The sequence below is a fragment of the Phyllobates terribilis genome, unplaced genomic scaffold, assembly GCF_046119375.1.
Source record: "Phyllobates terribilis strain yellow unplaced genomic scaffold, ASM4611937v1 Scaffold_5__5_contigs__length_657084704, whole genome shotgun sequence".
In the NCBI taxonomy this organism is placed as follows: domain Eukaryota; kingdom Metazoa; phylum Chordata; class Amphibia; order Anura; family Dendrobatidae; genus Phyllobates; species Phyllobates terribilis.
This window is the reverse complement of record NW_027362765.1, coordinates 415,653,265-415,671,591: the sequence shown is the minus strand read 5'-3', so window position 1 is coordinate 415,671,591 and position 18,327 is coordinate 415,653,265. Positions and strand designations below refer to the sequence as shown.

Here is an 18,327-nt window from a genome sequence, read left to right as displayed (position 1 = left end):
AGTGCGTGACAAGTGCATCTCCCAAATAAGTGAAGGTTAGGTAATCAAGAGAAGGACTATGGTCAGCATAGACGTGGTGTACTGTGCTGCATTGCGAATGACAAAGAGACTGTGCCAAAACAAACTAGGAACTTCTGAAGAGATTGTCACTATAAATCCCTGAGTAGGTAAAGCACTCTACCAACAAGAGCCATTCTATCCTATATATTAAAGGGACACACCCCCACCTACCATTTTACAGAGGGAGAGACAGGTAGAGTCTGACAAGACTATTTTGAAGTGGTCAATGGCTGTGCGACTCCCTACTGAGGAGCTTTAAATAAAATCTGTCAGTAGGATTAACCCTACTAAGGAGCCCATACAGGCATGTAGGTCATAGAAAGTTAAATAAAATGATATCTTGATGTCTGTATTATTCCAGAAAAATTACATTTTTCTTAATATGTAAATGAACTGTTAAGATCTATGGGCCGGACATAGATCTCCCTGAGAATCTGTCTCCAAAGCTTATTTTAAATGAAAGGATGTGTTACCAGTGCGTGACATGTAATGACTGACATTCTGCTCTCCTGATTAGTGTTGAGCCACCCCCGTAGTGTTCGAGTTCGGTTCGGTTCGTCGAACACCCGTGTGTTCGCCGAACTGTTCGTCGAACTGTTCGTCGAACACCTTCGAACACCGTTAAAACCAATGGCAGGCAAACAAAAACACATAGAAACACATAGAAAACACCTTCAAAGGTGTCCAAAAGCTGACAAACTGCTCAGAAGACACAACTAACACATGGAAAAGTGACAAGTACATATAGTCATGCGAAAAGAAAAGAGGTGGAGGAGTAAAAGGAGGGGGAGACACAGATATAGGCATGTCATGCCCTTCTAAAATCCAAAAAGTGAGAAGCCAAGACGGCCAGTCCGCTCCTGCCCGTGCCACCTCCGTGTCGCCGGGTTTGTGCCAGAGCCGCGGTGAACCCTGACGGCCAGCCCCCCTCTCCCAATACTGGTGCCTGTCCGCTGGTGGGTCGAGAGAGCCCCCCTGTGGTGGAGGCAGCTCTAAGCTTTTTAATTTAAATTGTCCCTCTAATTTGAATGAATACACTTTAAATCCATTTACAAGGATCTATTGGAGGGCAAGTCTCATGCCAGCAGCCGCGTAATTCCAGCTCCAGTAGCGTCCACTAAAGCTGCTGCAGTTAAAAAGCTTTTATAAGGATCGAGCTCGGCTGTCCACCGCAAGGCATCCTAGTGCCAGTCCCAGCCCCTATGCCTTGGGGTGCCTCCTGATGCTCTTCACTAAGTATCCCGTGGTCCCGAAGCATTTCCTTTGAAAAAATTAAGTGTCCAAACTACAGGTGGTGTAGCTTGCTTAACAGCCGGGATAATCCGCTGACTAGCAGACACTGCTACTAGGCACAAAGTATTTCCTGGGCTAGATGCAGTTAAAAATTTGTAAGTAGATACTCTCGTTGGATGCTGAGAAAGCATTCCATAGAGTCTCCTGGCACGCCATATATGATTCTCTTAAAAAGCTTGGGGTAGGGGTCTAGGGGACCCTTTTATAGCCAAAATCACGGCCCTGTATCACAATACGTCACCTAGGCTGAAGATAAATGGAACTGTAGCACCGAGGGCTCGGTTGCTACAGACGTATTGCACCTCACCCAGAGGTGTGATATCTCACTCTCAGATAAGGATGGAGTGTGGATCAGGACCCGACACCTGCATGCATTACACCACATTGCCGTGGGGCAGGGCGACCAATATGCCCCTGAGATGGGCACGACAGTCCCTGTCCCTGGCTGGAGTGGGGGGAGGGAACACTGAGGAAGGGGAACCCTGCAGTGCAGGAGCAGGGAGGAAGCAGTTCCTGGGTGCATTGAGAAGGGAGTATAAAAGGTGGGCACCATCTTAGTTCAGTGCAGAGAAGTCTGAGCAGAAGTGGCAGGGAGCAGGGGCTCTGCATGAGCTCTGCTCCAGAGGCGGGCCTAGTAACAGAGGCCCAGGCCTGCAAGAGGGAGAAGGAAGGAAGAGGAGCGGAGAAGGCTCCAGGAACGAGGAATGAAGGGATCCCAGGGGTGCGGACGGGCGAGTTGCCACCGCACGCCCGAATCCACCTACGTGGAGGGGTCAGGCCAAAGGGGGAGACCGGTCCCCGAACTAGTGGAGGCAGGAAACGACCCTCAGCTAGAAACCGGAGGCTCTGACATTTTATGTGGTGCAGCCCCTTGCTCCACCCGCTAGGAAGGCACCACATAGGGTCAGGGAAACTGGCGCCAAGTTTACCAAGAGGAGGCCCGAGGCAGCCGGACAGAAGTGTTGGTAAGAAAGGCCAGACAAAGGACACACAAAGGGGGTCCTGTGAAGCGCTCCAAAGTTATCTGGGAGTTGTCTGAGCCCCTCACCTGGTGAGCACAGTACGACGTGGGCAGCCGTTACCTGCAGACGTGGTCTGGATAATAAGAACTGTGAGTAAAGGCCCTGAACTGCAACACTGACTCCGTGTCGTTACTGCTGCTGCCCTGCACCATCACCCCCATCCTCCGCATACACTGCCCTGAGGCTATACTCCTCCCGTGGGGAGTTATGCTACGCTCTGCTGCACCCACAACACCAGCCTTAGCGGTCTGCCCTGTAGCGGCGGTTCACTCTGACCGCAATCCACGGGTGGCGTAGTCGGACATTTAAACATCAAAACCACATAAATAGTTCCGCCACTGGTTTGACCGCCCTGAGCCACGGAACCGGATCGCCGCCACGAAGACTACAACCACCAGCATCCACCAAAAAGGGTCCGGCTCCGGGTGTCCCAAGGCCCAGGGGGCGCGTCAGAACATTTTCATCACCTTTCACAATCACCAATGGGACAAGGCAGGGATGTTCTCTGTCCCCTCTCTTATACATCCTAGTGACGGAGCACCTGCTCTCATCAATTCGCCATAACCCCAATATTAGGTGGATTGAGGTGGGAGGCACCGAGTACAAGTGCTCTCTATTTGCTGATGATGTCCTAGTATATATCACTCAATCACATATATCCATCCATGCTGTTATGGCTGAAATAGATCACTTTGTTACATGGTCAAATTTTAAAATCAATGCAGCGAAGTCTGAGGCCCTCGATGTCTCCCTCCCCAAATCCATATAGGATTCCATCCAGTCCAACTTTCCCTTTGCCTGGCCCTCACAGGGTATCAAATACTTAGGAATTCCTATTCATAGAGACCTCTCCCATCTATGTTATCTTAATTTTGGGCCCTTTATTGAACAACTCCATACAGACCACGGTTGGCAAGTTAGAACTGTAAGATTCACTACGTGAACCACTGGTGTTTTGTGGAAAAGCACATGTACACTGTGTTCCAAATTATTATGCAAAAAGTGTTTAGGAGTGATAAGGGAAGAATTTGTTTGTTTGTCAGTTAAACTCATTGATGGTGATGTGTGTCAGGGCTCTTTATATCACTGTAAGCAATTGCAGACACCAGTGCTAATTAGTTTGGCAGGTGTGTCCAATGAAAGGCAAGACTACTTAAGAAGGCTCTCTCACATTATTCAGCAGCCTACATTTTCTGCCAAAATGGGAAAGAAAAAGGATGTGTCGGCTGCTGAGAAGCAACAAATTGTGGAGTGTTTAGGTCAAGGCATGACTACAATCAACATTGTGCGATGATCAGGATGAAGTGTCTTGGCAATTAAGAAGTATGTAGCTGATTCACAGTACACACGTGTGCGTGCTGATAAGGGCAAATTGAGGACTCTTTCCTACAGGCAATTACGTCAGGTTGAAAGAGCAGCGGCAAAAAAGCCTTGTCATAGCAGCAGACAAGTTTTTGAAGCTTCTTGTGCCTCCAACGTCCCCCGAACAACAAGATGCAGGGTCCTTCAGAGGTTTGCAGCTGTGCATACGCCATCCTGTCGACCTCCTCTATCCACTTCACACAAGCAGAAACGGCTCCAGTGGGCCAAACATTACATGAAAACTGATTTCAAAACTGTTTTGTTCACGGATGAGTGCCGTGCAGCGCTCGATGGTCCAGATGGATGGAGTGGAGGATGGCTGGTTGATGGACACCCCACGCAAACACGGCTACAGCGCCAACAAGGAGGAGGTGGAGTAATGTTTTGGGCTGGAATCATGGGGAGAGAGATTGTCGGCCCCTTTAGGATCCCTGAAGGCGCTAAAGATGAACTCCATAATGTATGTGGATTTTCTCAAACAGCACTTCCTGCCATGGTTCAAGAAGAAGAACCGTGTATTTCACAGCAAGATCATTTTTCTGCATGATAATGCACCATCTCATGCTGCACATAAAACATCTGCATCTCTGGCTGATATGGGCATAAAAGGGGACAAACTTATGGTGTGACCCCCATGCTCCCCTGACCTCTACCCCATTCAGAACCTTTGGAGCATCATTAAAAGGAGTGTCTATGATGGCGGGAGGCAGTTCACATCTAAGCAACAGCTCTGGGAGGGTATTCTGTCCTCATGCAAAACAATTGAAGCAGAAACCATCCAAAACCTGACAAATTCAATGGACGAGAGAGTTCAGAAGCTCCTTTCGAACAAGGGGTCCTATGTGAAAATGTAACATCACCTAGAATAAAGTTTTGAGTTGAAAACTGTTTGATTTCAGTTTCTAACAACCTGCTAATGCTTATAATTTCAAAAATGACCATTTTTTTGGTCTTTATTAAAATGAAAAGGTTGATCGAAAAGTTTGGGGGATCTAAGAGTGTGGCAACCCAGTAGTCATGATTACTTCGAATTCTGACAATATGAGGGTCATGCTGCAGGTAGTGCAGCAAGAAGGCACTTATGTGTCTTGCGCATCTCGGAGCCCCAAAATTATTTTCCGGGCTAGATGCAGCTAAAAATTATTTTTAATTTTAAATCTGGTGGAGCTTATTATAGATGGCCTAATAGGATCAGTGCTGCACACTGCTACAAAGCCCAAATTATTTTCCAGTCAAGATACAGATAAACATGATTAGTAATTTGAAAGCTTAAAACGGTTGGTAGGGTGATTTTAAACAATCATCAAGCTTTTACTCTCCCCAGGATGACACAGGGGTAGAAAAGTCGTTTCGGATCCATGATTTGTTCATCTTTATGAACGTGAGTCTGTCTACATTATCAGTGGAGAGCCGCGTGCGCTTATCTGTCAGCACACCACCAGCAGCGCTGAACACACGTTCAGACAGAACGCTGGCTGCGGGGCATGACAAGATCTCCAAGGCGTTAGTGGCTAGCTCCGGCCATTTATCCAGATTGGAAGCCCAAAAAGAGCAAGGGTCCAGTGACACAGTCGTGGCTTCAATGTTTACTTGGAGATACTCCTGTACCATCGTCTCTAGGCGTTGACTATGTGTCAGACTTCTTGTCTCCTGTGGCCTTGCAAAGGATGGGCTAAAAAAGTGGTGAAATGATTCCGCAAAATTGATGTTACCACCAGATACTGTGGTTCTGTTACGGTTTGAGTGCTGAACACTTGACGGTCCCACGGTTGGCAAGTTGGAACTGTGAGATTCACTACGTGCACCACTGGTATTTTGTGGAAAAGCACATGTAAGATTCTGCAACAGTCTCTGCTGATACTCCTGCATGCGTGCATCCCTTTCTATGGCAGGAATAATTTCTGCAAATTTACTTTTGTACCGGGGATCTAACAGTGTGGCAACCCAGTAGTCAGGATTATTTCTAATTCTCACAATTCGAGGGTCATGTTGCAGGTAGTGCAGCAAGAAGGCACTCATGTGTGTTGCGCATCCAGGAGCACCAAGTCCCTGTTGTGTTGGTGGCGAGGTAACAATCATGCTTCCTTCCTCTGTCCTCTCCCCCCAACCTCGCACAACAGAAATGTGATCAAGGTCTCCCTCATCTGATGAGTCTTCCATCAGTTCGTCGTCCACTTCTTCCTGGGCTCCTGCACCTTCCTCACTAGTTTGGCTGCTACCATGCGCCCTGGTAAAACCATCTCCCCCACCCTCACATGCCTGCCGCCTTGGTGCTGCCGACCGTCTGGACCTTGCAGATGTTAGCCCTTCCGCATACAACTCCTCCTCCTCTACTTCCTCCACCTCCTCTTGTGCCACCACCTGACTCCGAATTCTGTTTAACATGTGCTCCAGCATGTAAATCACCGGAATAGTCATGCTGATAATGGCATCGTCAGCACTAAACATCTTCGTCGCCATTTCAAAACTGTGCAGAAGGGTGCATAGGTCCCTGATCTGAGACCACTCCTCCAGCGTGATTTGCCCCACCTCTGAATCTCGTTGGCCCAGGCTATACGTCAGAACGTATTGCACCAGGGCTTGTCGGTGCTGCCACAGTCGCTGCAACATGTGCAGAGTTGAATTCCACCGGGTAGGCACATCGCATTTTAGCCGGTGAAGTGGCAGGCCCAACGACTTCTGTAGAGATGTAAGTCGCTGAGCTGCGGGATGCGAACGGCGGAAGTGAGCACACAGCGACCGTGCCCTCTGCAGAAGGCCATCTAGTCTGGGATAGTGGGCTAAAAATTGCTGGACAACCAGGTTCAACACGTGAGCCATACAAGGCACGTGTGTGACATTGCCCCGGCGAAGGGCCGCACCCAGGTTTGCAGCATTGTCGCACACGGCCTTCCCTGGTTTCAGGTCCAGTGGAGACAACCATTCATGAAATTGGTTCTCCAGAGCTGACCACAACTCCTCAGCTGTGTGACTCACATTTCCCAGACATTTCAATGTAAAAACCGCCTGATGACGTTGAGCCCTACTGCCAGCATAGTAAGGAGGTGTGCAGGATCCCTTCTGCGCAGTTAGAAAGCTTGTGGCATGACCAGACAGGCTTTGGGTGCAGGTGGAAGACCGAGAGGAGGTTGAGGAGGCAGAAGCAGTGGAGGAAAAATGACATAAAGAGGATTGACGCACAACTCGTGGGGACGGCAAGACTTGGACAGCAGCCCCTTGTCCTGCTGTCACCATAGTTACCCAGTGCCCAGTCAGCGACATGTAACGCCCCTGTCCATGCCTACTCGTCCAAGTGTCTGTGGTGAAATGCACCCTGTCACACATAGAGTTTCTCAAAGAAGCGGTGATGTTGTGTGCGACATGCTGGTGGAGCGCAGGCACACCTTTCTTTGAGAAGTAGTGCCGACTGGGCATCTGGTACTGGGGCACTGCGACGGACATAAGGTCTCGAAAATCCTCTGTGTCCACCAGGCGGAAAGGCAGCATTTCTGTAGCCAAGAGCTTGCAGATGGTGAAATTCAACCTCTTAGCTTTCTCATGGCTAGGAGGAAATGGTCTTTTACTTGTCCACATCTGAGGGACCGAGGGCTGGCTATTGTGCTTAGACGGGGTTGATAAGGGTGTCCCCGGCAAACTGCCGGTCTGTGAGGAAGATGTAGGCGGACATGTTAGGTTGCCTTGATCCAAAGGTGGTGCTATCGATGTCGGACAGCGCTCAAGACCAGCTGGTGTTACCACCTCCAAAGAAAATGATGACCTGCCAATCACGCTGGCTGTTGCGGGTAAAGAGGTGGCAGGTCTGCGCCCCAAAACAGGTGTGACTGCTGTCCCCCCAGTCACAGAGGATGAAGAGGCCGCGGATGCACAAGATATGGCAGACGGTGGTTGGCCCGGCCGGCTAGACCGCATTGTAGCACACTGAGCTTCCCACTGCAACTTATGCTTCATGTCCATGTGCCGATTCATGCATGAAGTACTCAAACTATGTATTTTTTGGCCTCTACTTAGCTTTTGCTGACAAATGTTACAGATAACACGAGTTGGGTCATCTTTATCGATCTGAAAAAATGCCCAGGCTATGCAAGGCTTAGCACCCATGCGACCTGAAGAGCCACCACGACTTGTGGTGAGAGGCAGAGTTGTGTTTGAGGATGCAGTTGATGACGTGCTTCCAATACTACGTCTCTGTCCAGGAAGGCGCAACCTGACCTCGTCGTCACTAGCATCTTCCTCCACCTCCTCTGCTGACCTCATCTCTTGGCTGACTGTGGGTTGACAGTAAGTGGGATCTCCGACCTCATCATCATCACCCTGTGCGTTATCACACCCGTCGTCCTCAGAGCCAACCTGTTCCTGCCCTGACAAAAAACTAAAGTTGTCGCTCCAATCAGGTATTTGAGTCTTATCATCATCTTCCTCATTGTCTCCACCAACAGGAGTTACAGTTTGGGAATGAGGGTCTACATTATGGTCAGAACCTTCTGCGTCTGGTCCTGGATCCGACTCATAAAGATTCTGGGCATCAGTGCAGATCATTTCCTCGTCTGGATTCACAGAAGCGCTGGAGTCGACCTCTGATTCCCAGGCTATAGTATGAGTAAACAGCTCTGCAGACTCAACCATCTGTTCTACCTCATACTCAGACGGGCAGCTGGAGATTTGGGAGCTGTGAGGAAGCAAGTGCGATTTGGGTGACACCTTTGAGGACTGGAGTATTTGTGATGTTGAAGTTGATGTGGAGGAGAGCCCACTTAAAGGAGCACTTGATATCCGTTGAAGCACCTGCTGTTTTTGTGCCTCATCTGGAATTTGTAGCGATTGGCGTGGCCGTAAGAAAGGGATCTTATCACATTGTCCGCTAAAAGAAGTAGACATTTTAGTTTGGCTGGAAGATGGTCTTTCTTCTGCAGATGTTACTGTTGCTTTAACACCTACCCCATGGACACAACCTTTTTTCCCCTTCCCAACACGCCTATTCCCCTTCCCACCAGCAGCAGGCCTTTTTCCACTCATTTTGGTGGTTAACTAATTCACAACTCTGGAGTTGTTTGCACAAAAAAACAATGGATGGTAACCGAGCAGAGCTGAGTGGCCAAACTGTGGTATTAGGCCAAAACTATTGGCTGGGTTAGATGCAGAAAAAAATTATTTTTTTATTAGTATAGATGGACTAATAGACCAAGTCCCACACACCGCTAGAAGCCCAAATATTTTTTCAGAGCTAGATGCAGAAATTTTTTTTATTCAATTTGCAACCTGATGGAGGTCAGTATAGATGGACTAATAGACCAAGTCCCACACACTGCTAGAAGCCCAAATATTTTTTCAGAGCTAGATGCAGAAAAAAAATATTTTTAATTTGCAACCTGATGGAGGTCAGTATAGATGGACTAATAGACCAAGTCCCACACACCGCTAGAAGCCCAAATATTTTTTCAGAGCTAGATGCAGAAAAAAATTATATTCAATTTGCAACCTGCTGGAGGTCAGTATAGAAGGACTAATAGAACAAGTCCCACACACTGCTAGAAGCCCAAATATTTTTTCAGAGCTAAATGAAGAAAAAAATTATTTTTAATTTGCAACCTGATGGAGGTCAGTATAGATGGACTAATAGACCAAGTCCCACACACTGCTAGAAGCCCAAATATTTTTTCAGAGCTAGATGCAGAAAAAAATTATTTTTAATTTGCAACCTGATGGAGGTCAATATAGATGGACTAATAGACCAAGTCCCACACACTGCTAGAAGCCCAAATATTTTTTCAGAGCTAGATGCAGAAAAAAATTATTTTTAATTTGCAACCTGATGGAGGTCAGTATAGATGGACTAATAGACCAAGTCCCACACACCGCTAGAAGCCCAAATATTTTTTCAGAGCTAGATGCAGAAAAAAATTAAATTCAATTTGCAACCTGCTGGACGTCAGTATAGAAGGACTAATAGAACAAGTCCCACACACTGCTAGAAGCCCAAATATTTTTTCAGAGCTAAATGAAGAAAAAAATTATTTTTAATTTGCAACCTGATGGAGGTCAGTATAGATGGACTAATAGACCAAGTCCCACACACTGCTAGAAGCCCAAATATTTTTTCAGAGCTAGATGCAGAAAAAAATTATTTTTAATTTGCAACCTGATGGAGGTCAGTATAGATGGACTAATAGACCAAGTCCCACACACCGCTAGAAGCCCAAATATTTTTTCAGAGCTAGATGCAGAAATTTTTTTTATTCAATTTGCAACCTGATGGAGGTCAGTATAGATGGACTAATAGACCAAGTCCCACACACTGCTAGAAGCCCAAATATTTTTTCAGAGCTAGATGCAGAAAAAAAATATTTTTAATTTGCAACCTGATGGAGGTCAGTATAGATGGACTAATAGACCAAGTCCCACACACCGCTAGAAGCCCAAATATTTTTTCAGAGCTAGATGCAGAAAAAAATTATTTTTAATTTGCAACCTGATGGAGGTCAGTATAGATGGACTAATAGACCAAGTCCCACACACCGCTAGAAGCCCAAATATTTTTTCAGAGCTAGATGCAGAAAAAAATTATATTCAATTTGCAACCTGCTGGAGGTCAGTATAGAAGGACTAATAGAACAAGTCCCACACACTGCTAGAAGCCCAAATATTTTTTCAGAGCTAAATGAAGAAAAAAATTATTTTTAATTTGCAACCTGATGGAGGTCAGTATAGATGGACTAATAGACCAAGTCCCACACACTGCTAGAAGCCCAAATATTTTTTCAGAGCTAGATGCAGAAAAAAATTATTTTTAATTTGCAACCTGATGGAGGTCAGTATAGATGGACTAATAGACCAAGTCCCACACACTGCTAGAAGCCCAAATATTTTTTCAGAGCTAGATGAAGAAAAAAATTATTTTTAATTTGCAACCTGATGGAGGTCAGTATAGATGGACTAATAGACCAAGTCCCACACACCGCTAGAAGCCCAAATATTTTTTCAGAGCTAGATGCAGAAAAAAATTATATTCAATTTGCAACCTGCTGGACGTCAGTATAGAAGGACTAATAGAACAAGTCCCACACACTGCTAGAAGCCCAAATATTTTTTCAGAGCTAAATGAAGAAAAAAATTATTTTTAATTTGCAACCTGATGGAGGTCAGTATAGATGGACTAATAGACCAAGTCCCACACACTGCTAGAAGCCCAAATATTTTTTCAGAGCTAGATGCAGAAAAAAATTATTTTTAATTTGCAACCTGATGGAGGTCAGTATAGATGGACTAATAGACCAAGTCCCACACACCGCTAGAAGCCCAAATATTTTTTCAGAGCTAGATGCAGAAATTTTTTTTATTCAATTTGCAACCTGATGGAGGTCAGTATAGATGGACTAATAGACCAAGTCCCACACACTGCTAGAAGCCCAAATATTTTTTCAGAGCTAGATGCAGAAAAAAATTATTTTTAATTTGCAACCTGATGGAGGTCAGTATAGATGGACTAATAGACCAAGTCCCACACACTGCTAGAAGCCCAAATATTTTTTCAGAGCTAGATGGAGAAAAAAATTATTTTTAATTTGCAACCTGATGGAGGTCAGTATAGATGGACTAATAGAACAAGTCCCACACGCTGCTAGAAGCCCAAATATTTTTTCAGAGATAAATGAAGAAAAAAATTATTTTTAATTTGCAACCTGATGGAGGTCAGTATAGATGGACTAATAGACCAAGTCCCACACACTGCTAGAAGCCCAAATATTTTTTCAGACCTAGATGCAGAAAAAAATTATTTTTAATTTGCAACCTGATGGAGGTCAGTATAGATGGATTAATAGACCAAGTCCCACACACCGCTAGAAGCCCAAATATTTTTTCAGAGCTAGATGCAGAAAAAAATTATATTCAATTTGCAACCTGCTGGAGGTCAGTATAGAAGGACTAATAGAACAAGTCCCACACACTGCTAGAAGCCCAAATATTTTTTCAGAGCTAAATGAAGAAAAAAATTATTTTTAATTTGCAACCTGATGGAGGTCAGTATAGATGGACTAATAGACCAAATCCCACACACTGCTAGAAGCCCAAATATTTTTTCAGAGCTAGATGCAGAAAAAAATTATATTCAGTTTGCAACCTGATGGAGGTCAGTATAGATGGACTAATAGAATGATGCTATGCCCAAAAGATTTTACTTCACTAGGTGCAGTAAAAAAATTGGTATTCTATACACAGGTGGTATATCTTGCAACACAGATAGGCTACTCCACTGACTAACACACTCTGCAATAGGCCAAAAAGGATTAGCTTTGCTAGATTCAGCCAAATGCTGTGAAAAAAACTTGCACAGCACTGGCACAGACCTGCCTGGCAAAAACTGATAGGAACTGATGTAACCTAGTCCTGAAAAGGACTCCAATTACAATTAGTCTTTACTCCCACAATCTATCTATTTAAGAGCACAGACCTGCCTGATAAAAGTCGTAGGAAATGCTGTAACCTAGTCCTTAAAAGGACTGCAATCACAACTATTCCCTACTCCCAAGCTATCTGTATATTTGTGCGAAAATTGGCTTGAAATTAACAAGGTATAGCGCACACAGCAACAGCGGTGCCGTCTAACACGCAGCTGCAGCAGTGAGAAAATGGTGGCGACGGGGAAAATGGCTTGGTCTTATAGGGCAAGGACATGTGACATACACTGCCAATCACACATGCCCTTGCTTGTGTGAAAAAAAGCACTTCGCTCCGTGTGTGCACTGCTGATAGGCTGACAGATTGCACCTCCCCACTGCAAATGCGGGAAAGAGAAAAAAAAATGGAGATCTTCATTGTTCCTGCAGAGATCCATCCCCTGCCCCTCCCCCCGCCCCGCTGTACACTCAAACTGCGTATTAACATTAATTTTCATCATTACTGAGAAAAAATCCAGTTATGATTTTGGTGCACGAACAGTTATCGAACATAACCTCGAACAGCCGAATTTTTCTCAAATTGTTCGTGTTCGCCGACCGGCTCGAACACCGCCCAAAACAGCTCGAATTTGAGATTGGCGAACAGTTCGAGTAGAACAACGCTCATCTCTACTCCTGATCCACATGTCTCACAGTGGAAGTGCCCCCTTTCATTTAAAGTAAGTTCTGGAGGCATATTCACAGGGAGATCTATGTTTAGCCCATAGATCTTAAGAGCTCATTTACATATTAAGAAAAATGTGAATTTCTCTGGAATAAAACATCTAATCACAGATATCAAAGTATCATTTTATTCAGCTTCCTATGACATACAGTGGTGTGAAAAAGTGTTTGCCCCCTTCCTGATTTCTTATTCTTTTGCATGTTTCAAAGAAAGAAACAGAGGCGCTCCTATGTGTGAATCAGCCCAGTCTGCCTTACGTGAGAAAAATACTGAGAAGGCTCACCTAGAGTCTTTGTGCAATCTCAGGCACAACTTTGATGTTAGCCGACTGGAGCCCTCGCCATCAATAAAATTTGTACCGGACTAAGAGAGTGGTTCACTCTAGAAATGCATTGTTTTAATAGAAACATTGTTTTTTAATCATTCATTGGAGTGACAGTGCCATTGGATTGTCATTTTTTTCTAGTTTTCTATTTTTGATTTTGGATCTTTTGCACGTTTGTCACACTTAAATGTTTCAGATCACTAAACAAATTTAAATATTAGACAAAGATAACACGAGTAAATAAAAAAATGCAGTTTTTAAATGAAGGTCTTTATTATGAAGTGAAAAAGAAATCCAAGCCTACAGGACCCTGTGTGAAAAAATTCCCCCCTAAACCTAATAACTGGTTGGCCACCCTTAGCAGCAGCAACTGCAATCAAGTGTTTGCGATAACTGGCAATGATAATTTACAACACTCTGGAGGAATTTTGGCCCACTCATCTTTGAAAAATTGTTGTAATTCAGACACATTGGAGGGATTCTGAGCATGAACCGCCTTTTACACGTCATGCCACAGCATCTTAATCGGATTAAGGTCAGGACTTTGATTAGGCCACTCCAAATTCTTAATTTTGTTTTTCTTAAACCATTCAGAGGTGGACTTGCTGGTGTGTTTTGGATCATTGGCCTGCGGCATAACCCAAATGCACTTCAGCTTGAGGTCACATACAGGTGGCCAGACATTCTCCTTCAGTTTTTTTTGTAGATAGCACAATTCATGGTTCCATTTACGACAGCAAGTCTTCCAAGTCCTTAAGCAGCAAAACAGCCCCAGACTCTCACACTACCATCACCATATTTTACTGTTGGTATTATGTCCCTTTTCTGAAATGCTGTGTTACTTCTACGCCCAATAGAATGTGACAAACACCTTCCAAAAAGTTAAACTTTTGTCTCTTCAGTCCACAGAGTATTCTCCCAAAAGTCTTGTTGATCATCAAGATGTTTTTTTGGCAAAAATGAGATGAGCCTTTATATTCCTTTTGCTCTGTAGTGTTTTTTGTCTTGGAACTCTGCCATGCATGCCATTTTTGCCCAGTCTCTTTCTTATGGTGGAGTCATGAACATTGACCATAACTGAGGCAAGTGAGGCCTGCAGTTCTTTGGATGTTGTTGTGGGGTCTTTTGTGACCTCTTGGATGAGTCGTCTCTGCGCTCTTCGGGTAATTTTAATCAGCCGGTCACTCCTGGGAAGGTTCACCACTGTTCCATGTTTTCGCCATTTGTGGATAATGGCTCTGAGTGTGGTTTACTGGAGTGCCAAAGCTTTAGAAATGGTTTCATAACCTTTTCTAGACTGATATATCTCAATTACTTGGTTTCTCATATGTTCCTGAATTTCTTTGGATAGCAGCATCATGTCTGGCTTTTCAGGATCTTTTGGTCTACTTCACTTTGTCAGGCAGATCCTATTTAAGTGACTTCTTGATTGAGAACAGGTTTGGCAGTAATCAGGCATGTGTGGCTAGGGAAAGTGAACTCAAGATGTGATAAACCACAGCTAATTTATGTTTCAAGGGGGGCAATCGCTCTTTCGCACAGGGCCCAATAGGTTTGGATTTATTTTTTCTCTTAATAATAAACACCTTAATTTACAAACTGCTTATTTTTGTTTACTTGTGTTATCTTTGTCTAATATTTTAATGTGTTTTGTGATCTTAAACATTTAAGCGTGACAAACATTCAAAAGAATAAGAAATAAGGAAGGGGGCAAACACTTTTTCACACCACTGTATATGCCCATATAGATGACATAGGAGGGTTGATACTACTGACAGATTCCTTTTCAATGATTCCTTTTTGGCCATGCATGCTCTGTGCACAAGGCTTAGCCATGCATGTGCATGAACTTTTACATTTTGAACGTATGGGTTAGGCAATTGCATGCCCAATAGCCAGCAACAACAGTTCAGCAACTAAGGCAGTATATAATTTAGCTGCAGTGGCAGAATAAACCATTGTTTCAACCCAAAATATTACAGATAGATAGATAGATAGATAGATAGATAGATAGATAGATAGATACTAGATAGATAGATAGATAGATAGATAGACAGATAGATAGATAGATAGATAGATAGATAGATAGATAGATAGATAAAAAAGACAGATAGCAGCACAACCTTAAGCAAATTTTGGGTGCAATACTTCCTGAGTAATGTGGTTGTCCAACGTAAAATATATAAATGGAAAAAATCAGACAGCACTCCAGTTCAAGGAAAAATTGTGGACTTTAATCCAGCACCAAGCGGTGCAATGTTGCCACGATTTTCCATTTAGATAGATAAGATCTTTATAATGATATCTGTTCTTACATTTCATCCTTGCCAGACACTATGCCGTCATCTTCCCATCAGAGTTACGTAGCCAGCATTCAGAAACCATCTGTCTACAATTGGAGAATGCTGAAGGAGAGAGCAACCTGAAAATATCTCTAAATCTGAATAACAAGAACACCACACTCGTAGAAAAAAAATTCCATCAAGACACCACATTCACTTGCTTCAGTCTTCAGGTAAAAGTGGTCACTGTGGAATTTTAAGAGGTCACTGCTTATCTTTGGAAATTTTATTAGAAAAATGCATCTAAAATAGTACAGGGTGGTCCAACAGCAGGTATGCAGATTACATGGGGTAAACATTCAGACTGACACACAACAAAAGAAGCTTATTTGTATTGTATTACATTGTTTGTTTGTTATATTTACATATGTTTAACATTGTTTAATCTAACAAGTGCTCGAAATGTCCTCCATCAACTTGCAGCATTCCCATTTATACCTTTGGGTCACTCTGTATATAAGTTTTATATTTTCTGAACTGCTATTTTAGACTGCTAAAGGAAAAGACTTAAAGCATGACCAGTCTCAATGGCATCCAAAAGTCACTCTCAATGGCTATCCAAAAGCAAAACATATAGAATGTTTGTTTTTTTTCATGAGACAAACCCTTCATATTAAAAACAGCAGAAAAAATCCTAAATAGATAAAAAAAAATTACAAAGATGATTTTAGTGACTAGTCAATGTCATAAAACATTGAGCTGCTTTATACATTAGTAATTGTGAATATTTTAAGATACATTATATTTATTTAATTTTCCTTTTAACCTTACATATTTATACTATTTTCTTTCCGTAGGTTCCCATTCATGAAGAAGATGTATCGGTCGGCACATTAACGATCTCTATTGAGAGTTCAGGGGAATTAGTTACTAACAGCTTTAAAGTTCTGGTTAAGAAGCAACTCTCCAAAACTCTTATCCAAACAGACAAAGCTGTGTACAAACCAGGACAAACTGGTGAGAAAAATGAAAAGTACTTTAAAAGCGTTTAGAGGTTCAGTGTCCAGCCTTACCTTATTTTTAAATTTGGGTTAAAGACTCCAATTTTTACAAACCAAGTTTAATTTAATATCACACCAAAATAATAATAATGATTACCATAACCCTTTGATGACCTATCCGTTTTTACGCTTTTGTTTTTTTTCCCCTTATTCCAAGAGCCATAACTTTTTTTTTTTCCATTCTCATAGCCGTATGAGGGCTTGTTTTTTGCGGGACGAGTTGTACTTTTGAATGACTCCATTGATTTTATCATGTTATGCACTGGAAACCGGGAAAAATATTCCAAGTGTGTTGAAATTGTAAAAAAAGTACAATAACACAATTGTTTTTTTTTCTGTTATTTACCATGATCACTATATGATAAAACTGACCTGACAATATGATTTTCCAAGTCAGTACGAGTATACAGATATTAAACATGTATAGTCTTTTTTTTATTTAAGTGGTGAAAATTTATTGGGAAATTTGTAAGAAAATTTTTTTTGCTTATGTTGCCATTTTCCAAGATCCGTAATGTTTCTATCCATTTTTCAGGATATGGGACTGTGAGAGGGCTTATTTTTTGTGTCCTGAGCTGACGTTTTTATTGATACCATTTTGGGGTAGATACAATGTTTTGATCGCCTCTTATTGCAATCTTGCGGCTGCCAAGAAACCCTTAATTCTGGTGTCTTGATTATTTTTTTGTTACACTGTTCACTGATCGGATTAATTAATTTTATACTTTGATAGATCAGACTTTTACAAATGTTGCAATATGAAATGTGTGTATTTTTTATTGTTTCATTTTTAATGGGGCAAAAGGGCGGTGATTTGAACTTTTTGTGTTTTTTTATTTTTTCATATACATTTTTTTAATTCTTATTTTTAACTGTATTGAATCGTCATCTTAGGGGACTTGAAGGGACTCATGATGTGATATGCAGCTGGTTTCTGAATTATTACTATAATTCAGAAACTGGCTGAATATCACATCACAATCATTGGGTTTCCATATACAGTTGTGATCAAAAGTTTACATATGCCGGCAGAATTTTTTCTTTCTTGGCCTTGTTTCAGAGAATATGAATGATAACAAAAAAACTTTTTCTTCACTCATGGTTATTGGTTGGGTGAAGCCATTTATTGTCAAACTACTGTGTTTTCTCTTTTTAAATCTTAATGACAACCAAAACATCAAAATGACCCTGATCAAAAGTTTACATGTCCCAGTTCTTAATACTGTATATTACCCCCTCTAACATCAATGACAGCTTGAAGTCTTTTGTGGTAGTTGTGGATGTGGATGAGGTTCTTTAATTTCTCAGATGGTAAAGCTGCCCTTTCTTCTTGGCAAAAAGCCTCCAGTTCCTGTAAATTCCTGGGCTTTCTAGCATGAACTGCACGCTTGAGATCTCCCCAGAGTGGCTCAATGATATTCAGGTCAGGAGACTGAGATGGCCACTCCAGAACCTTCACATTGTTCTGCTGTAGCCAATAACAGGTCGAATTGGCCTTGTGTTTTGGATCGTTGTCGTGTTGGAACATCCAAGTACGTCCCATGCGCAGCTTCTAGGCTGATGAGTGCAAATTTGCCTCCAGTATTTGCTGATAACATGCTGCATTCATCTTTCCTTCACATTTTACCAAGATTCCTGTGCCTTTGTAGCTCACACAACCCCAAAACATCAGCGATCCACCTCCATGCTTTACTGTACTTTCATCAAAGGTCTTGTTGACCTCTCTCCAAATGTAATGTTATGGTCATGACAAAAAAGTCCAATTTTGGTCTCATCACTCCAAATTACCTTGTTCCAGAAGTTTT

The 18,327-nt window shown here is 42.9% G+C and overlaps 1 protein-coding gene across 1 annotated transcript in view; it reads left to right on the top strand.

Annotated features, from left to right (window-relative positions):
• The window catches only part of LOC141273395 (alpha-2-macroglobulin-like), a 257,598-nt gene that overhangs the window by 3,588 nt on the left and 235,683 nt on the right, over window positions 1-18,327 (top strand). The window contains exons 2-3 of the mRNA XM_073685161.1: window positions 15,511-15,694; window positions 16,319-16,478. Of these exons, the coding sequence (XP_073541262.1) occupies window positions 15,511-15,694; window positions 16,319-16,478 (344 nt within the window). The remainder of the gene's footprint in view (window positions 1-15,510; window positions 15,695-16,318; window positions 16,479-18,327) is intronic.